Source organism: Lissotriton helveticus, chromosome 1_1 (assembly GCF_964261635.1).
Source record: "Lissotriton helveticus chromosome 1_1, aLisHel1.1, whole genome shotgun sequence".
In the NCBI taxonomy this organism is placed as follows: domain Eukaryota; kingdom Metazoa; phylum Chordata; class Amphibia; order Caudata; family Salamandridae; genus Lissotriton; species Lissotriton helveticus.
The window spans coordinates 2,139,961,068-2,139,983,421 of NC_136057.1; the positions used below are offsets into that span (position 1 = coordinate 2,139,961,068).

At 47.6% G+C, this 22,354-nt stretch overlaps 1 protein-coding gene across 2 annotated transcripts in view; it reads left to right on the plus strand.

Moving 5' to 3' along the window:
* The window catches only part of RPAP2 (RNA polymerase II associated protein 2), a 564,035-nt gene extending 543,466 nt beyond the window's left edge, over positions 1–20,569 (plus strand). For both annotated transcript variants that reach the window (XM_078646326.1, XM_078646327.1), the window contains one exon: positions 20,208–20,569. In XM_078646326.1, the coding sequence (XP_078502452.1) occupies position 20,208 (1 nt within the window). In that variant the 3' untranslated portion in view covers positions 20,209–20,569. The remainder of the gene's footprint in view (positions 1–20,207) is intronic.
* The last annotated feature ends 1,785 nt before the right edge of the window (positions 20,570–22,354 follow it).

Below are 22,354 nucleotides of genomic sequence, written 5' to 3' on the forward strand. Positions count from 1 at the left end.
TGGCCCTGGAGCTCTGTAGATAAGGATCCCAGTACACGTGTGACAGGAAGAAAGCCCCAGGGTAAAACCTAAGGCTTCACAACCGGTGATGTTGTCTACGGCAAAGGTCGAGCACGGGACACTCTTATCCACAATCAGGGCCACGCCCCCGCCTCTCCCTCCCACTCTATCTGAAGCACCTAGTGTGCCCGGATGGGCTCAACTTCTAGGAGAAGGGAGCACTTCTGAAGGAGATTTGCTTATCAGGATCTATGTGCAATTAAAATTACCCCTTGTATCCAAAAGGAGGGTTTCTTTAATTAACAACTGGTATTAGGGTAGGGTTAAAACGCATCTGATGCCTAATGGGGTAAATTAACGTTTCCCAAGCATCAACCAAAACGTGGTCTACATGTTTCAATTATCTTAGGCCCCTCAGGGTTTCGTGGTATTCTTCAGGACCATAAGTTAAGAGATCCCTATGTTACCTTATTTTGCTTATTGCCAAAAAACTATTCTTCCTTGGAATGTGTTTGCCAATTTGCAGTCCGTGCCATTTTGAATACGTGGAGGAACACGCACACATTCATGTATCTCATACACTTACGCAGTCCTGTAGAAAAGGAGAGAAGCATAAACATGATAAGGAAGGGTAAAAAAACTCCTGGTGTATGGTTCTCAAGATATACAGCTGCAGTGGTGCATTTCACAAGTGAGTGAAACAATTCAGTAATCAATGGTAGGCATAGATACGTTATAAGGAAGACGTGGACATGTTCTAAAACTTGGACCTCTACGTGCCTAAGTATGGTGTTAAACTCCTGATGTAACAGAAGCACACCACATTGAAGATCTGAGATAGTCAAAATACTCCTGAGTGTGTATTGTGGATTCCTCAAACACATGCAAATAATCCTTTGACCCCAGAGATAACCTTTTAATGGGCTCTAATGGTCCCCATAGAGTAGCAGGACCGGTCCTGTAGTCAAACACTGGGAACATAAGAACAGTTACGCCTCAGCAAGACTCATCCTCGACATCCCCCGACAGAGCTACATTTCCGGACACCTGAGAGACCTGCACTGGCTCCCGGTCAACAAAAGAATCACCTTCCGTCTCCTCACCCACGCTCACAAAGCTCTCCACAACCAAGGCCCAAGATACCTCAACAGCCGCCTCAACTTCTACACTCCCACACGCCAGCTCCGATCGACCAACCACGCCCTCGCCGCCGTCCCCCGCATCCGAAGAGCCACCACAGGAGGAAGGTCCTTCTCCTACCTGGCCGCCAAGACCTGGAACTCCCTCCCGACCCACCTCCGTCTGACCCAAGACCACCTCGCCTTCAGGAAGCAGCTCAAGACCTGGCTCTTCGAGCAGTAGCGGACCCCCCTCCCCAAGCGCCTTGAGACCCTCCGGGTGAGTAGTGCGCTATACAAATGCTTGATTGATTGATTGATGGGTAAGAGGTCATTTATTTCTTGATGAAAGTAAAAATCAGTGTCTGCCCCACTCCCTCCTGCACGCCTCCAAAGGATCCAAACTTCATTAAGGGTCCTGTCCTGATGACAGACCTAGTGATGCCTCCAAATCCTGCATTTTAGCAGGCGCGAGTGCTGTCTAGATTTTAAAGATCCTTCACAACAAGGAGCTATAGAGGGAAATAACGCAGGTTGCCCTCCTCTCACAACTTTATCATCACAAAGAACCTGCTATATATCTCAGGATAAAAATCATGGGCATTCCACACACCTTTTGTTAGTGTTTATTCTTCAGGTACTAGCTGGCCAATGCTGTACATTTGGGATGCTCTTAACCTTCTTCAAAACATCTTTGTGTACTCATCTTCCACAACCACTCTGCTGTGTGTGCTTCTAGCTTCATTCAATTTCTCAAATCCGCCACCCAAAAAATGTGTGGACTGTGAGGAGGCGCCTCACGGAAACACCCACCAGGGAGCTTCTGACTGGTTCCCATCAGAGTGCTCCTCTTATCATCATCGGCAGCCTCCACACCATATAAATTATGTATGTGAAAAATTGTGGACAACTAAATTGAAAAGAATTTTGTGGAAAAACCTGACCCCCTCATGTAAGAGCTATGGAAAGAGTTTTCTAGCTCCTACACTATAAAAAAGAGCTAAACCACCACTGGCACGGTTTCCAATTTTATTCTCTGCTGTGTGTTTGCTCATGTTAAAAACAAGACCTACTGTCATGCTTCATTATTCCTATACAAAAAGCCAACATGTTTCATTACCTGTTGATAAATCTTTGGTGAATGAGCCAGGGTTCACTCGCTCCCCGTGGAATGCAACTGTGTTTGACAAAACTGGGTATTGTGGACAAGTACACTTTACCCTCAGGAGGTTGGCTGCCGGTATGCTATAAGGTGGCAACCACCGCGAATGGTACTGTGATTGACAGTGTGGCGAGTACTGACCCCTAGCCCTGAATAAATTGCAGACAATACCACCATATGCAATGCCATGTAGTAAAAAAAAACTCCTGCACCTTAGCGTAGAGAGTGAAAAAGATTACACAAGTCCCGTCCTATCGTCACGTCTTCCCTCTGCCTTCAGGTATCTTTGCATATCTTTTTCACTCTCTACGCTAAGGTGCAGGAGTTTTTTTTACTACATGGCATTGAATATGGTGGTGCATACAAACGAATACCATATCAGGTTTTGATCCTACAAGACTATCCCTCTTTAATAGGGATTTATTAATGTGAAATCTCTTGAGGTTTTCATCCACAGTGAAAAAGTATAGCTCTGAACAGAGTATACACGGTGGAATACCAAGCCCGTCACGAAGGTCCCGGGTGATCCGCACTTATTGCGATATCGTTCGCCATTAGTGGTGCGAAAGGATCCGATATGACACACAGTTATTCTGAAGGAATTTCTCATCTTCAGTGACATACGCACAAGATTTATGAATTGTATATCATCTATTTGAGAGACGAGTATTGTTCAAGTCCTGATGAAGGTTGTACATCAATAAGTTCACACCACCGAAACGCGTTGATGCTCTTTTTGTGTAATAGGTTACATCAAAGGAACCTCTTGATGTCTAAGATTATCATGAATTTTTAGACTGATGTTTATGAATATATAGATTCCATTTGAAGTAACTTCAATATGAAGATTTGATTTGTTCACTTTTTGTCTGTCTCTTCTTGATTGTTTTTATATTTTCTGAATTACGTTTTATTTATTGCATAAATGTCATGTTTTTAAACTGTATTTTTTTGAAGCAAAATATTTGAATAAATGTTTTTTTAATATTGAGTAAAAGCTCCTTATCCTTGTGCATATTACTATTAGTTTCTGGGTTCAAATCTGTAGAGTTCCATTTGAGCTGAGTGGAAGTCTGAATGCATGAGATATATATATAGCTTATTCTATTCAATGAATAGAGGGAATTTCAGTAGTTCCAAGAGAATCTAGTTGTTTCTTTACTTGTGGTACCCTGTCTCTTGGAAAGTGGGGTCGCTCCCGCTTTCTTTACATTACGCATTGGAAAAGACAACAGAGTTTGACAAAGAGGCAGACATAGGGGCAGAATATGGAACCCACAATGGCTGGGACTTGGACAACCCTCGTTCTTCAACCAACCTCCACACAATTTTGGCGGCTCAACAACTCTTTTTATCCCAGGTCCACCATTGAGATTTCCACCTATGTACAGGTTGTCTTCTTGAGGGAGAGGCCCAGGGCCACAAAGGGGAAAGAAAAAGTACACTGGGAGGAGAAAAACTAGGGTATCCAGACAAGGAGCAAGACCAGGGATCAGGACTCAGGGACCTGAGTCCCTCACCAACAAGGTATTGGCGCCATCGCAACTTAAAGTTCTGAGCCAAGGACATTATTTTATACCTACACCTACTTTTGACAGGTTTGTTTACATTGTGAGCTAGCTGAGTTCTGCTATAAGATTATACTTCACACATTTTTCAAAGAGGAGCAGACTAGGTAGGACAGGGAATACAGATTTCTGTAGAAAATCTACATTTTGCCCCACCCCCACTACATCAGTTCCTATCGAGACATTGACTTTTGAACAAGCAGTGCTCAAAGAGGTTGAGCCTATTGATGTCTCAACATTAAAAACCTTCCACAACATCCCCCAGGAAGAAATACTGCGCTGAATGAACTGGTGAATAATTCTAACATCATGAACAAACCAGCTGATAAAAGGAGTGGGGAGAACCATCCCCCTCATCAAGGATGACTACATCAACAAATGTAAGCGGTTACAATCGAATGATAAGCACTTCAAGGTACTGAAACATGATCCCACTGCACATTTGATGATAACCATACAGAGACTAGTCGAGGTGGCAGATTTGGGAACCTGAATTTATGAAAAAGAGGCAGGGTTCTTATTGAATCAAAATCCAGTTACTCTCTTCTTCTACATCCTCCACCAGGATGCCCTATAGCTTCAAGGATTGGTTCCATTCTTGAACCACTGTCACAATTCCCTGTTTACTTTCTACGCCCAATCGTACAATGCACCTCAGCTTACCTTTAGAACACAAGTGATCATTTCAAATTTCTAAGGGATATCCCCTTTGATCCTGCTCATAATGTGTGTGTGGGATTAGATATTGAAAACCTCTATACTAGTCTCCCACAGGATACCACCCTGCAATCTATTGAGAAAATACTGTACAATGAAGATTAGCATTACACCCACCAACATTTTGTACTATAATGTACGAGGATGGCATTAACTGAAAACATTTTGAAATTCTGGGATACCCTTAAATTCAAACCCATGGGACTTTGATGGGCAGCACTTTTGCCCCTAATGTGGCAGGCTTTATGCTCACCACTTTGAGGAGAAATTCATCTTTAGTGACCACAATCTGCATGAGACAAAATAGTCTTATGGAAATGATACATTGATGATGTCCTGATGATTTGGGATAGGTGAAGAGGAGACTGTTCTTGGTTTTGTCTCATGGTTGAACACCTGTGACCAACATCTAAACTTCACCTACACATTTAGTAGAACAACCCGCCTTTTTCTTGATATCTGCATTATCCCAGAACAGATGGGGTGGGGTCTAAAAATTAAGAATTATAGAAAACCCACAGACCGGAATAGTCTGTTAGAATTCAACAGCTTCCATCCCCGCCCTTTATGTAAGCATTTACCTTACTGTCAACTCATACGTATAAGAAGGAATTGCAGTAGAATCATTGATTTGAAGCAGCAGTCAGAGCAGTCGTCTACCAGACAGAGATCTGTCCCACCACCCCCGGAAAGTTCTCCTTAAACCACATCCGAGTGAGCCAGTCACATTGACCCTTACCTGTGTCACCACATACAACATAGCTTCCTACCACATCAAACGTATTAGCAAAAGAAACTGGTGTGGTCTTGACTCAATACAACATACTTTAAACAACCGAGATTAACCCACAGCAGGGTCCAGAACCTGAGGGACTATTTAGTGCACACAAAACTACAGGCATCCATTGTAAAAACTACGACTGTGGTGGAACCTTGTGACTTGTGCAGTGTCTGTTACTTAACAACAAACATAAAGACCATTGACTTAGGCTTGGAAAAACCATGCTTTCTACATGATCACTTGCCCTTGTGATTTACGGTACATTGGAATGACTTGCAGGAAAGTGAGATTTTGGAGCACAGAAGCAACAAATGTTGCTGAAGAGCTACAACAAAAATGAGCAACCACTTTATTTCATGAAACCACTCCGTGTTTGATCTCCAATGGTTTGTTTTGAGACTTTGGAATCTCTAAATAAAAGAGCAGAAAGCTATTCTTTTTGAGAAGGAACAACATTGGATTTATCGCTTGAAGATGTATAAATTAGCGCTTAATGATGAGGTCCCATGGCTGTTCCTGAATAAATATATAGTAGGCCGGACTGGGAACCCAAAGCAGCCCAGGCAATTTGGCCGGACCAGCCCCAGGAGGGGGCGGGTGCAAGTGTGAAGCACTGCAGCTTTTGGTACTGGGGGCCGATATTGCACCACTGCTGTAAAACCGGCCTCCAGTAACAAATCCGGCATTCACCTGCAAAATAGGCCACCGCCCTTCAAATCTCTCAGGGAAATGCCTGATGCTCGGCACGGCCAGTCCGGCTCTGTCACTAGACCGCACTGTCATCTAGCACAGAATCATGGCTTGTTAAGACTAACAGTGCACACAATATAGTACACTCCCACCACTGCTTCATGTGATCAGCTGAGGACAAGGACAGTAGTCTGGTTGGTTTGAGAGATTCTAATACCTGTTGTTGCGCTAATTAAACAGTACATAGATAGGGTGATGTACTACTATCATTCAAACCAACAAATGGGCTGCCTCAGATACAGTCAAAAGTACATACTTTAAAAGTCCTCTACTCTATTTATTCCTTTTAATATCTCTGTGAAAACTTAGAATAAATTTGAAGCGCTGCTTGTACGGGATTCATTTTGTACATTAATATAAGAGAGCTCACATGTTCCTCGTGTATACGTGGTTAACTCATCCAGTACAGATTTTGCCTTTGCATTCTGGGACCTGTAGTCCTGGGTTTATACTGAGCACCAATGGACTACTTATCTCAGAATGCAAATAAAAAGACTGGATTGACTACGCAGCCTATAAGGTAACCTTTTGCTTTGTTTTAATTCTGGGCCGGGCCCGCCCAGTGCCCCACTGCCCATGATGATTGTATTGATTGCCGACGACTTGACACCGGACAAACTCACCTGCTGCGGGAGTCACAGGGGGCTAGAAACAGGTAATTAAATGATGGCCCTGGCAACGGTCATCCCAGTGCCTCTCTCGTCTCTGGGGTCATCGAGGCCTCAGCCTCACCAAGCAGTAACGCGCACAGGGGCTGGTGGGTCATGCGCATGCGGCATGACCCACACCAACCCCAGCCTAAGGGTGAACTAAAGAGTGGCGTGCAAACGTGACGGCAGAGGAGACATCTGCGCGCTGCGCACCGGCAGTCCACCACTGATTATTAAATCCACCCGGCTGGCTGCACCACATTGCACCACTGCAGTTATGCTTTGCCCGCACCGCGGAGCGAAGACACGGAGTACACAGTCTGTCTGACCTTCATTCTGCATTGGAGGTCAGACAGACAGTCAGACTAGTCTGTGACTCCCTGACTTTTTGACAGGGGGCCGGTTTTGGTTTCGGTCGTCACTGACTGAAAACAAAAGCGGGCGCATGTAAAAAAAAAAACACCGCCCCCTCCAGCCTACCGGGGGATTGCCCGGTGCCCGGAATTACCAGTCCGGCCCTGATTGTCTGTATTACTTTAGGGCAATGGCAGACATAATATAGTATACTCCTTCTGCGAGAAACACATGACCTTTACATCAACTAAATACAGAGGAGTGGGCCACATACAAGAGATGTGTCTTAATATATTTTCTCGGAGTCAAACGATATTCTTTTTTTAACTTATTGGTTTAGTATTAAACACAAATGACGTTCTTCCATGGTTTTAGAGTACATTATGAATGTAATTGCCTATAAGCAAAGCAAATAGTTTAGATTTTTCTCACACTCCATGCGACTATAGAAAACGCATGAATTGGGCCCCCTCTGTCTATAACGATGTGGATTCCAACTACTCCATACATGCATGCTTGCGTGACGTTCACAGAGGGTGTGGCCTTTCGAGTACTGTGCCGGTTCAGCGTCTTTAAGATCTAGACGTCACTCGCGCCCATTAACATGCAGGGTTTGGAGATGTCGCTTGGTTTGCCGACAGGACCCTTGATGAAGCAAGTCTGTGTCCTTTGGGGGCATGCAGGCGCAACTCGTTTCACTTTCCTCCAGAAATATATGATCTCTTATCTGTAACTATTCTTACAGGGCCCGGTCCTCCTCCAATGCTACCCCATGGGACCTATTAGAGCCCATTAAAAGGTATCTATGGGGGTCACAGAATTATTTACATGTGCCTGCCTGAGGAGTCCATAATATACACTCACAAGTTTTTAGATTTTTTTCAATATAAAGTGCTTGTGTTACATCAGGATTTTATCACTATACTTGTGCACATAGAGGCCACAGTTTTAGACTATGTCTCTGTCTGCCTTATTCAAAAAAGTAAGTCATAGACACAGATATATAACAAATTACACACATTTTCATCAAATACTCAATTTTTTATGGTGTGTGTACTTTGTCCAAAACACGTAATTAATTCTTCTAAATTGCTGGTGACCAACTGATTAACCGGTCCCAAGGCGCGCTTCCGTAGTAGGCCTGCAGGCTTTAGAACAATGAAACAAAAAGTGCTTCTACACAAGAAAACCAAATATGTCCATTTTCTTCAGTGCCATTTGTCTAATGATTGCTCGAATATGTAAGTTTTCAAAATTTACGTGTAGTAAGGCTCAAATGATATATCCATAGAACCATGTGGTTAAAATTCACGAGAAACAATAACATTCTGGTTCATCAAGGACCCAATGCATTTCGGGTAAAAACCGTTCATCTGGAGTGATTGAAATAGAATATATGAGAACTACCAGAAATGTTCATGGGGGCTATCCGAAAACAATTTGAAATGTGACAAATGACTGTCACCAGGTGATGAACATGAAACTGAATGTGCAACCTGCCAAGCGGGAGTTTCAATTAAACTTAGAGGACGAAGAAAGAATTGTGTCTAACTCAACCATAGACCGCTCAATGTGTCTTTAAAACAGAAAAGTAGAATGAAAAGTGGAAACAGGTATGAAATGTATAAAATAAAAAAGATCATGACTAGCATTTTGTCTGTCATCACAATCATTCTTATAAACGCAAAGCACAGAAAACAGAAAAAAAAATTCTGCCTTTAGACATAAGTTTATCTTTGTCTTCCATTGATCATTGAATTGTTGTGCACACTTGCCAAAAGCACCACAACAGGTGTAGGTGATATGTTAATCTTGAGAACCATACTCAAGGATTTTGTTTACCTTTCCTCATCATTGTGTTATGCTTCTCTCCTTTTCTATACTGCATAAGAGTGCATACGTGTATGAGATGCATGAATGTGTGCGTTACTCCAAGTATTCAAAATGGCACTGATTAGCAGAAACTTTCCCATGAAGAATATTTTTCGGCAATAAGGAAAAAAAGATAAAGTAGGTATCTGTCAATTTATGGTCCTGAAGAAAGTCACGAGACCCGGAGGGGTCTAAGATGGCTGAAACATATTGAGCATGATTTGGTTGATGCCAGGGGTGCATTACTCTGCCCCATTAGGCATCACATGCATTTTTAACCTTATTCTAGTACCAATTGTTAATTAAAGAATCCTTACTTTTGGATACGATAGGTAATTTTAATTGCACACAGATCCCGATAAGGAAATCTCCCTTACAAGTGCTCCCTCCTTTTAGAGGTTGAGCCCATCTGCGCACACTAGGTGCTTCGGATGCAGACTTGATGATGAAGCATGACACAAAAGAAAACTCTAGAGGGTGAAAGTCCTTTAAGAAAGTTTTAAAGATTTCTAGGATACCCATAGCATGCACTCCCCAATTGTGTCTGTTGGGTAATGTTACCAATATTAAGGCCTCTATCAGGAAATTGGTGGCGGTGGTGCTATTATTAGCCAAACGTAGAGTTTCCATATGCTGGGGGGGTAGACCGGCGCCAACAATTAGACAATGGTTGCAAGACATGGTATTCCGCCGTGATCAATTTACTTGCTATGCTGAAGAACTAACCAGAACCTCGAAACCCAGTGACATATGGGGTCCACACACTTCTTATCTGCTTACTGTAAATGATATTTGATGGCCATAACCAACACTGTAATGTCCTGCTTTGCTCTTTACTTTTTCACATTTTGTCACTCTCACACAAATGCCTGTCTAAATAGTAATTTTGCTCGGTAATTGTTGTAATATGCTGAACAGATTGCATGTATTGTATGTGCCCAAACAACTACTAATGCCTTCATGGTTGTACATATTTTTGAAAATGCATAAGTACAATTTTAAATAAATAATAATAATAAAGGATTTCTAGGATAGGAAAGGCGTCATAGTGGCAACACTCTCCCCTCTGATTAGTTAGGTCGAAAGAGAATCAATCAAGGACATTACAATGAACCCAGTTCATTGCTTCAGTATGTGGATGAGGGCGGAATGATTAACTGTATCAAAAAGGACTGAGCCATCTAGCAGTATAAGGAGGCAGGGTCACCTTTGTCTGTTATCAGTAGGGAATTGCCTTTTATATTGATATAGCTGTCTCCATGCTGTACCATAAGCTGTAGCTGGATTGATAATCATGCACAAGATGTTTGGCGTTGGTGATCTTTGAGTTGTGTGTAGACTGCTTTTTCAATGAACTTGCTGATGAAGGGTAGGTGAGGATGAGCCGTTAGTAGTCTAGGTCATCGAGGTCTAAAATAGGTCTCTTCAGAAGTGGGAGGATCTAACTTGGCTTGAAACTTCTAGGATGATTCCTTTCTGTGATGGTGGTGTTGATGGTGAACAGTGGTAGAGAGCTTGTCCACAGAGGGATTTGATGAAGGACAGGATAAGATATCATCTTCATCTGATGTGTTTTTCAGGGAGTTGAAAATGTTGGTAGAGTCTGCGAGACACAGGGTTTGAAGAACCACTATTGTGGGATTCAGTATGGATGGATGGGTGTTAGAGTAAAAGCAAGCTTTGTAATGTTAATGTGCTGTTGGTTTGTCCATAAATGTTCACTGATAAAGAGGTTGATGGCATTGCACATATCTGTGGGGTGTGGGTTTGGAGGTTTATTAAAGGGATTAGTGCAGTGCTTTTTTGTCTTGAAAAGTGTTCTGCTTCTGTTGGCAACTTTATTAATGGTGTTAGTGTAGTACTTGATTGTAGCTGATGTGATGAGTTCTCTGTGTTGTTAACATGAATTTCCAGATATGCTTTTAAGATGTTATATCTTGTACCACCATGCTTGGAGATTGAGTGGCTGGCAACCAAAAGGGGTAGCCCGTATGACCCTAACAGTACCTAACATGAGACTTAAAAAGGGTTCTCTGTGGGGATACATTAGCAAAATATGCTTATAATCCCAATATTATTATTGTATTGGACCTGCCACGTTATTTATCTCAAAACAATACCATGATACAGCATATACACCTTCACCAACAACCATCATAACTCATTAATTGTTGGAAACAATATCAGAAGTGTGTTGCATTACATTCACAGACTTTTTAATATTTCATCCTATTCAAATCATTAGTACACTTTCTTGAAAGTCCGAAGCACACTATTCTCCTTGTTGTTGCATTATATTGTAAGTGTAAGGTGTCCACTTTTTCCCCTATTATGTGGTCCAACTTATTAGTACCACAGCCACACTGCTTAGAGGCTAATCTGTGTCCCAAACAATGGTTCGGTACCTCCAGCAAACTGTCCTTTGTTCCTTTGCCAGTAGGTGACTGTGCTCCTGTAGATGCATTTAGGCTTTTAGGTACTGGCCTTTTCAAGACTACAAGAAGGTCACAAGTTCCTCCATACAAGTTGTGCAAGAGTTCAGGCAGAGTCACCCTGTCTTTGAGCAAATGCCTTCGGAATTCCAAAATATTCCAGTGGGCAACTCCTGTGGCATGGAATGCGGGTAGTTTCTAACCCCTCCCTGCACAGACAGCAAAACATATCCGTGCCTCTGGGGTGTCTCAGTGACCCCTCAATATGCTGAGTGCAAATCTTCTCTGCGACCATCTACATCCACTGGCTCGGTCGCTTACCAACAATTTGAGATTGAGCTGCAGCAGTTAACTGCTTTTAATTGGCTGCCTGAAGTGTTAGCTTGGACCACTGTCCCCTTACAGGCAAAGCTGTTGGATGTCTTTTTGTTCGTTTTGTCTTCACCCCAGCAAGGATCTGAAGGGGCACTTTAAAAGGGTGTTTGTCATCGATTTTGGCCTTTCAGCTTTTGCCGATTTCCTGTTTTGGTGAAATTTAAGGTACTACATACATGTTCCTTCCCAAGCTGTGTTGCCACAATGGAACCTTTACGTGGTCATGACATTCCTCATGGGTACGTCTTTCAAACTTATGCCTAGCTGCTCGCTTAAATCTACTGACCTTAACAACTGTCTTTTTCATTGTAATTATTTCAGTTCATCCCATAAGTGAACTGCAGGCCCTACACCAGTTTTTCTAGACAAATTGGTACTGAGGACTTATGCGTCCCACTTGCCAAAACTTGTGACTCCCTTTAATGTTGGGCAGTGCCTCACTCTACCAATATTCTTTGCTCACACTCAGGCCATAAAATAGGAGAAGAAGCTCCACCATCAGGATCCTTAAAGGGCTTTATGCTTTTACGTAGATCGGACTCAGGATATTTGAGTTGACAATCAACTTTATGTCGGGTTCTCTGAAGCAAAAAACAGGTTGGCCTTGCAGAAGAGGCGAATAGTCCTCTCCAGTAATATCTGCTATGAATTGACCAAGAAGCAGCCCCAGAATGTCTGTGGCCCCATTGGAACAGGAGCAAGGCTGCTACCACTGCGTTGTTGGAATGGGTGCTGCTCTACATATCTACCAGACTGCAAAATAGGTGTCAGAGTATATGTTCACTAACCACTACTCCATGACAGTCTGGTTGAGCAGCAAGGACACTTTGCCTGCTTGTTACTGCAAGACTTTTTGGTTTGATCCCAAAACCTGGGTTGCCTGTGGCCCGGTTCAGGGAGGACCTGGCCGGTATCCGGGCTGGACTGTTTCCCTTGGAGAAGGATCAAGACTGCTTTGCATATGGCTGGGTCCAAATGTAGGTGGCATGGTAGGTAAAAAATAATGGATTGTGGTGTGGCCCGAGTCATTGCCAGTGGCTGAGATTAGTTTAAGTATTCTATCCATCAACTTGTTTTTTATGCCACTTCACAGACCCTCCACCCAGGGGTGGCACTTCTTTGATATCTATTCTAAAGGTAAGGAGTCTGTAGTTCTAAATATCCATCAGAAGTAGATACTTACCTACTTTAACACTTTTTCTGTTGGATATTGTATCCAACCAGAGATTCATTACTGCCCTTGCATCGCCCCATTCTGTGTGTGGAGTGGAACCTATTTAACATCTAATAAGGTACCAAGTTAGTACTTTTTTCCCCCACCATATTTTATTAAGTTTCTGAGAAAGAAGCACTGGTTATATACATTGAACCTGGCATTGCATGTTATAACATGTCCGTATACTTCAGCATGCATGGTTTAACACCTGCTGCAACAGAAAAAGTCCCCCTCCCCCCTTGAGTTGCGTTTAAGCAAATGAGTGCTGAGCTCTGGGGTCTGCTGGGTTCATGCAATGTATAGTGGTTATGCACCATACATTATAGTGGCTATTGGCGCTGGTCTAATTGTGCGTCTCTCTCTCCCTCCCTCTCTGGCCTCACCGGCTGAGGGGAATTTGCCTCGCTGTCATCTTGCTTACCCATCACCAGTTCAGTCAGTAGATTTTCCCACGCCCTGGCGCTATCTATGTGGCCAATCCCTCTGCTTGCTTCCCTGAGGAGCAGCCTACTTTCCGCCTGCCCACTTTTCGAGTTCATGTTTCCAGGAAGCAATCTGTGGTCCCCCCTGCGCCTTCCAATTCCTAGCTATTTCCCTTTTTGCCAGGACGTAGGCCAGGTCTTGGACTTTTCCGGCCACCTTATTTTAGTCCGTAAGCGGGAACCACCCCAAGAGAAAATGTTCTTTGGTGCGCCTTGACGACGAGGTCGCCCACCACCGCCTTATCTCATCCCAGAAAAGCTGCAGTGTGGGGCAGCTCCAAAACATGTGTATTATGTGTGCCTCCCTTTCTCCACAGCTCGGGCATGCAACCGCCTCTGTCTCAAAGTACCTTCTAATACGGGATGGAGTGAGGTACGCCCTATGCAGCACATACAAGTTGATTAGTTTAAAGCGTGCATTTCTGGACACTTTCAATGTTCATGCCAGGATCTTATCCCACTCTCCTCTGAAATCTGTTTCCCGATATCCTCTTCCCACTGTAATTGCAAGCGCTCTAGTGGCTGTTGCTTGTCTCGTCTGATCGCCTTATAGAGGAAGGAAACCGCCTTAATCCTCCCCGCCCATAATGCAACATATCTGCAGCCCGCTAGCGCTCGCTGCTCCGCCCCTCCCACTCCCCAGTGTTGCCTGATCCCCTGTGTTGCTTGATCCTTCTGGTGAGGGCACTGTGCTTCAGAAAATCACCTGCCTGTAGGTCGTACTTCGCCTGGAGCACTTCGAATAGGAGGAATGTAATGTCCTGATATAGGGCCCCCATCACTTTCAGTGCTGCCTCCGCCCAGTATTCCAACCCATCCAGTGCTCTCCCTGCAGCAGCTGCCTGAGTGCTGTGATGGTCAGATCCGGTGAGTAGGGGATTTTGGCTCCCACCCATCTCCGATATCTCGCTCAACACCTCACCATCACCTTAGTTTCCGCTGTGTCCTCCGAACCATTTTTTATGCACCCTCAACATGATCCTCTCCAGGTCTGGGGTTTCCGGCGCATCCAGGTATTGCTCCCTCACCTGGTTGCGCCCCGCCGCCAACCATTGAATCAGCCAGTACTGCTGGGCAGCTAAATAATACCCCCTCAGTCGCAGGTTGATGCAAGGTGGCTAATGCTACTCATCTGCGTCCCACTCCCCTGATGGAGTCTGTGATTGATGAGTCGAGATCTCTGAAAAAAGCTCTCGGGATCAAGACTGGAAGAGTCCCAAAATAATACAACAGTCGGGGGAGCGCTACCATCTTTAAGACCGCCACTCGCCCGGCTACTGATAGCGGCAGCGTTCCCCAGAAAGCCATTGCAGATTTCACTGAGCGTACTGCTCTGCCCACATTACCCTCTACAAGATCCATCGGGCTGTGGTATATTTTGACTCCTAGGTACGGGTGACAGTGGGGCTCTTTAAGTCAGGAGGCGGGCGGGTATTGGGCTCCAACAGATACAGACTGGATTCCTCCAGTGAACTTGGAGGCCGGATGCATCACCAAACCCGGCTAGCATTTCCCGTGCTCCTCTCAGCTCCTCCGCCGTGTCACCGAGGAATGATAAGATGTCGTCCGCGTACAGTGCTATAAAATGCTGCACCTTTCCCACTCTTAGGCCGGCATAGTGCTGTCCGCTCTGTACGCCAGTGGCTCCATAGCCAGCGCAAACAGGAGCGGGGAGAGAGGGCATCCCTGGCTCGTACCTTTCTCCACGCACTGACTGGGTGAGATAGTTCTCCCGGTGCACAACCGGGCCAAGAGAGACGCATATAAGAGTTGCACCCACGCCAGAAATCCTCCTCCTAAACTCATCTTATCCAGGACCTCATATAGGTAAGCCCACTCTAGGCTATCGAAGGCCTTCTCTATATCTACTGCGAGCCCTGCCGCCTTCTGTTTGTCCTATCCAGTCGCATCCATGATGGAAAGCAGTCGCCTGATATTTATTTATGTTTCGCTCTGGGATGAACACCGCTTGATCTGCGTGAACCAAGCCTTTGATATGAGGAAGTAGGCGTGTCGCCAATATCTTGCTCAGGATTTTATAGTCCATGTTGAGCATGGAAAGTCGCCTATAGGCTGTACAATCGTGCGCTCTTTCCCCGGTTTAGGCACTGGTAATATGAGGGCTTCCCGAGTGCTCTCCGGAAGCATACCCACCGCCCGGGCCATCTTGTACATAGTGACCAATCTGGGCACCATCTCCTCTGCATATGTCAGTGCCTGGGGTCTAATTCCACGCCATGCCCTTGATGGCAACCCATACTTCCCTCTGTGTAATGTCCACTCCTAACTCTTCGGCCTGCTAAGGGTCCAGCCTCCTATCTGCATGTCTGCTAGGTATTCCCTTGCGTCCGCCTGCGTACCTATCTGCGACCGCCTATATAACCTAGCATAATAGCGAGCAAACACCTCATTGATCTTCTGCTGCGTATATTGCCTGGTCCCTTCCTCATCTGCAATTTCCACCAGCGGCTGAGATCAGCTCACCGGATTTGACAGCCATGCCAGGAGCAATCCCGACTTGTCCCTTTCCGCATGCGTGCGCTCTAGAAATTTCTTATAATCAAAGCATCAGAGTCTCTCCGTCTGTTTTGCCACCTCCTCCTTAGCCTCTAAGACCTCATGCTGGAGCTCTGTCCGTCTGCGTTCTAGGGCCCTAAGAGTCGCTTCTGCTCCTTCCACTTCCCCCGGAATTATGCACTGGCCCCTCAAAACCACCTTAAAGCCATCCCACTCAGTGTTCACTGGGGAGGTCAATCCAACATTAGAGTCAAAGTAGTGCGTTATCTCCCCCCTAATCTCTTCTCGGAAGACCTGGTCTTCCAGGGTATCCGGGCAGAGTCTCCATGTAGGAATCGCCGCCGTCGGCTGCCTTCAGGTCAGGGAGAGGAGCAATGGGTTATGGTCCGATATCATGCCGGCAAGTTATTCCGCAGCACTAGCTGTGCGGTGGACTTCCAGCGATCCCAAAAAGGCATCAAGACGGACATGCACGATTGTGCCAGACGTGGCTCAGCTTCGCAAAAAATGCCTTTTGCTATACATTAGGGGCGTATACGTTGATCATATTTATTTCCCGGCCCTCCAGCCGCCCCTGATGGCTACAAAGCGCCCCTCCGAGTCTATTACAGAGTCCAGTAGCTGGAATGGGACACCCGCCTGAATCCAAATTAGCACCCCCGCGCAAATGCCGAGACGGTGGTGTAGAAGAGCTTCCCCCTCCACCCTCTCTGCAACGCTTGTCCTTCTTTCTGTGTGAGATGCATCTCTTGAAGAAAGACTATCTGGGCACCCCTCCATCTGATATATGACAGGACCTTATGGCACTTCGTCATTGTGTGCATCCCTATGATGTTCCAAGTCATACATTTATATCTCTGTGCATCAGCCATTGGGTAAACTAATGGTTCTCCGCCCGCCATGCCCCTCATGCATCTTCCAGGGCCCCCTCAACTTGCTCAGCTTCCTATAGTGTTCTACATGCTGCAACTCAAGGTCCCCCTCATAAAAACTCTGAAAAGTTCCCCCAACTCCCGCTCCCCAGGATAAGTAGGAAAACACCCCCATCCAAACTAAGGTTAAGAGTCCACAGGTGACTACTTGCAGTTCCATTAGTCAATTGTAGGGGGGAAGGCTGCTTGTTCACCTAACTCCCAGTCTCTGCGGTCGCACTTCACTCTGGTAGTCCCAAAGGAGCCCCACCATCGTCCCCCCCTAGCAACACCAATACCTCAGTGCCAGGGCAGATTCATTCTGCATTGGTGCTGTCCCCCCTCCTCTAGGCAATATCATCAGCGGTCTGCGGAGTGACATCTGGGAGGATCACGCTCAGCACCTCAGATTCACTAGATCCATGCTCCGAACCAGAGTCAGCTGCCGTCTCGCTGCTCTCAGAAGGGGCCAGGCTGCTCCCCCCCTCCACTAATCCTTGCCACCACCTGCATCGCATTCCGCCGCTCCAGTTGCGCCTCTTCTTCTGTTGGAGCTAAAGTCTCTCTTAGGGTTCTCTGACTTCGGGAGCAACTAGTTCTTCTTCGTCTTCTTTCCGGCACTCGCAGTGGCGCCATCTCTGCGTGACTGTCCAGCCACTCTGATGCCTCCTGTGCTGTCTTAAAGAAATCTGCACCTATTCCGGTAATCACTCGCTGCATGGCTGGATACTGTGTATTGTACTTAAAGTTCAGTTGCCGCAGCCTTTGCTTCACATTTCAATAAGAGCCTCTCAGACATTGCACCTCACGAGAAAAGTCAGGGAATATTCGCACCACTGAGTTGTCCACCGCTATGTCTCCCTCTATACGTACTTGTGCCAGGATGTAGTCCCTGTCCCTGTAGTGAAGTAATTTCGCTATTAGCACTCACCGCGGAGCTCCTGGTGCAGGCGGTTTCGCAGGTACTCGGTGTGCTCTCTAGGGTGAAGAAACTAGATAGGCCTTCGGTCGCCACCTCTTCCCGCAACCATTTTTCCAGGTAGTCGATCATATTGCGGCCTTCTATTTTTCAGGCAAGCCTATGATTCTGACATTGCTTCTCCTTGATCTGGTTTCAGCGTCCTCTGCCCAAGACTCCAGCATATGCACCTGTGCCTTAAGCGCTGGTAGACGTCGTTGCATGATCGTAATGTCTGGCCGCGCCTCTGATAAGTGGTCCTCAGTTATTTTTACGCGGTCTGCCAATTTTCTGTGGTCTGCTCGAAGTAGGCCCAGGTCCAGCCCCATGGAGTCGCTCTATGCCTCCAGTCTTGCCTGTAAAATGTGTTGTAGCGTGGGGTCTCCAGAGTGCTCCGCTCGGTAGTGGGCCCCCCTCTCTCCTCTGCCGTTGGCTCTATTGGGGCCTCCTCCCTATCTTTTTTCTTTTGAACCTTCCCCATCGCGTCTTCTAGGTCTTTGGGGCTGCTGGTACTGCGTAGGTTCAGCGGGCTCCGTCAGCAGAGTTTGTGGCATACTAGTGCACCTTCCCCACTGTGTGCTCTGCGATCCGCTATTGAGGCTAAATCTGCCGGCGTGGCCCGCCACTCCCCCTCAGTTCTGAGATACGCTCTCTCCAGTGTCTGCCGAGGGCTCCAGTTTGGCGTGTCCCCGCACTCTGCACAACAACCTCTTAGGTACCTGAGCTGTCTCGCCTGCTGTCCCCCTCTCAGTATTCGCCCCGGTGAGGCACCATCAGACCGTCAGCACCGCCTCCAGTCACTCCCTCTCATGTCCTCTGCTGCTTGGGGACTCAGACTCTGCCACCGACCTCCTCAGGGCATCCCCATAGCCGATTTCACCTCAACAGGCTCCTCAGTCGTCTGCGCGATCCGCGCTCTCCCCCAGCACTGTCCAGGTCACACTCTCTGGGCTTTACCCGCGTCTTCAGGTCATAGATAGGCTCTGGGTTGGATCTTCCAAGATATGAGCCCCAGCCACTTCTCCCTGTTGCGCTGCAGGCAGCTCCTCGGTCCAGGCAGGCACCAAGCTCACTCCTCTGCCTCAGCCGCTCAGCCGGGCAAGCTTTCCTACACTAAGGCCCTCTGTTGGCCCTTCCCAGTCGCTGCTGGGCCCTGTGCAAACTGGCATCCAAGGGGAGGTCGAAGTGCCCCACCGGTGCACCAGTATGCAATGTCTCCACCGAGACTCTTGGTGAGGCCCCTCACGCTGGCCCATGTCACAGTGGTCGCTAGACCCTTAAGGCAGATGGGGTTCAGCACCGCTCACATCGGGGTCAACACCAAGCCTCTCTCATCCAGGGCATCACTCTCCTTTGTTGTCTCCCACCAAGGGTCCTCCGGCCGCACCGCTCCTTTCTCGACAGGTGGGGGGAGGAAGGAGCATCTCCCGCATCAAGCCTCCGAGCCGCCAGTCCAGCGCACACAGCATACCCCGGGAATCGCCTGTTAACTTCCCTGTGCAGCAGGCAGGCTCGGGCGGCGATCTGGCTCCGCGCCTGGGCCCGGGCCCGCCCCGTGGGAATTCAGCCGCACTGCTCTTGTCTCCGTTGAGGTTCACCTCAACATCCACAAGGAGACTTGGGGGCCAGGCTGCTAACAACAGCGACACGCCAAAGCCCCTCGGCCCGCTGCGGTCCAATGCGCACCACAAATGTCAGGGCTTTCTCGGCGCCGTTACTGGGCCCTCCATCTTGGCTCTCCGCCTCGCGGACCTCTGCAGCCTCAGCTCTCCTGCCTTTGCCCAGCAGGACGGAGTCCCTCCACCGCTGGGGCACACCTCTCCCCATGTGCAAGTGTTGGGGTTCGCTGCTGGGGCTCTCGGCCCTCTCAGGGCATCAGGATGGCTCTCGATGGCAGCTGTCCGACTGGAGCGCGCAAGCTTCGCTGCTCACTCCATCTGTGCCAAGCCACGTCCCCCAAGGTCCCAAGTTAGTACTTGCCACACTATTACCAACAATTGTTTGCGCTCAGCATTTGAGGACATGGCAAGAGAAAAGAGAAAGAACTGACATCAGCAGACAGTGTTGACGCATACATTTAGGTCACTTCCTTGGCAATATGGAGCCAGCGCCAAGCCGCACAATCTGAATCAAAAGGGAGACCAGAATCAAAATTCTACAGATCCTTTTTGTGCCTAGGGGATACTTGTGAATGAGGAATCTGCTGTTAGATTGAGTATCTATCAGAAAGAGCATTACCAAAGCTAGGTAACATATTTGATTGTGGATTGAGTGAAGCGATTTCCTGCTGTAACCAGTTCTATTGTATTGTGACTTCCCTTTTTTTTGCTCCCTTGTTTTGCAGATACTGCATAAAGGAGACACACCTGAAGTCGGATCTTCTGCCAAGATGATAATCTGCATCAGCAATGGACAGTGAAATTGTGTGAAAAAAACTGATGCACAAAGAAGCCTTTTATTTGTAAATTGGAAATAGATATAACATGATAACAAAATGTTATGTTGCTGTTAAGAATAATCCAGATTCTTTTTGTAAAGCTAAATGCCCAGGTCATGTAGATGTATTCTGTTTCTGCATTCTTTTATTTTCTGCAAAGTATTACTATAGCCATTTTGCTGCTGTTGGCTGATGTACAGAGCTCATCAAATCAATGATGGACAGTAATGTGTAATTTCCCTCTCAGATAATAAAACAATTCTATTTTACAGCTGTATAATATAATTTATTCAAAAGTACCTCACACAATCTCAGTATATCGCTGCTTTCCAGATAAAATAATATCTGAAAGAGACACGTTAGTGATAGATTCCTTACCTTAGAATATCCCCAGGCGTCAGACTGGATCCGGACATTTTTGCGTAGCAGTATCCTTGCGCGTCGGTAGGTGTCGTCTGCGGCTCCGCGTCCGTCGTCGACGTCGTGGGCGCCGTGATGACCTCGTCGGAGTACTTAGACGCCACCTCCGCATGCTGACGCATTTCTTCTTTTTTCCGCGCCAGCAAGCGCAGATCTGGAAAAAGTAGTACTTTTAGTAATTTTTTTACTAACTTTTTGGATCATTTTGATCATCTTTTCGAAGTCGAACGACTCTGATCGGTGCCTTAGGGATGCCTGGATTTAAGCACTGCGAGGATTGCGACCGCACGATGTCGGTCACGGATCCTTACTGCTGGTGTCTACTCTGTCTAGGCGTCGACCACCACAACAAGACCTGCCCCGACTGCCGGGCCCTATCTTCGAAAGCCAGGCGGGAGCGGTCCCGCAGGCGACTCGAACTCCGGCAGTCGGCCCCGCGCCGTGAGAGGTCCCGGTCCCAAGGGAGGTCGAGGGACAGGTCGCGGGGTCGGAGCCACCACAGCTCCGAGAGTCGGCGCCACTCCTCCGGGTCGAAGTCGTCGTCAGGTAAGAAACACAAGAAGTCGAAGAGGCGTCATCGCTCTTCTGACTCCCCCCGACGCTCGCGCGATGCGGCCGGGGGTTCTGATGACACCGCCCACGCGGCTCCGTCGGAGTCGCGGGCGCCGCGTCCAGCTTCACACCTTCCGGTCCCTGGGCGAGACGCAACGCCGGAGGAGATCGAGCGCTTCCTCATGGCCATGAGGTCCCTTTCTCCTCCGACGGGCTCCGCGGCGCCTCTGGGCCCAGCGAGCCCGTCTGGGGCCCCTAGCGGGTCGGGGGCTTTGGCCCCGACGCCGTCGGATGCTTCGGGCCCGGCGTTGCAGGAACCCACTGGATCCGCTTTGGGATCTGGGTCGTTGCCAGTGGACCTTACGACCCCCCCGGCGTCGGTCCGTCAGGTGTCACCTCCCGCGCCGTCCTCGGGCGGCGCCGTCCCTGATGCCTCCCTCGAACCGGTTCCGGCGCCGCTTTCGACGCCGTTTGGGGAGTTTACCTTCTATGAGCCGGCCCCATCCATTGACAACCCTGATTATCAGGAGATGGGTGATGAGGAGTGTTGGGAGGGGTCTGAGGACCCTCTGAACAGAGAGTGTCAGTCTTAAGAGGACTGGACAGGTGGACTTGGGGATGCCAGTGGTCTGGGCACCTCACCAGACACTGGTTTTGTCTCACCTCCTACCATGGCTTCGGAGGCGGGGGCAACCTACAGTGTGGTGCTGATGAGGGCAGCCAAGGCCTTGGGCCTTGAGCTCCCCGTCGCGGCCGTGAGGACTAACCTCCTCACTGAGGTCCTTAAACCGCAGTCAAGCTCGGCCGAGCCTCTGCTGCTCTTTAATGAGGCCTTAACCGACGTTCTTTTGGGAACTTGGTCCAGGCCCGCTACGGGTTCGCCCGTAGATAGGAGCGTGGCCAGACGCCACCGCCCGGCCCCGGGCGACCCATGTTTCCTGTCCACCCACCCCACCCCGGAGAGCCTGGTCATCCAGGCATCCAATTCCCAGACCGCATTCCCGTCGGCTCCGCCGGACAGGGAATCCAAGAGGTACGAGCAGTACGGTAAAAAGATCTTCTCCTCCCTTAGTCTGGGACTG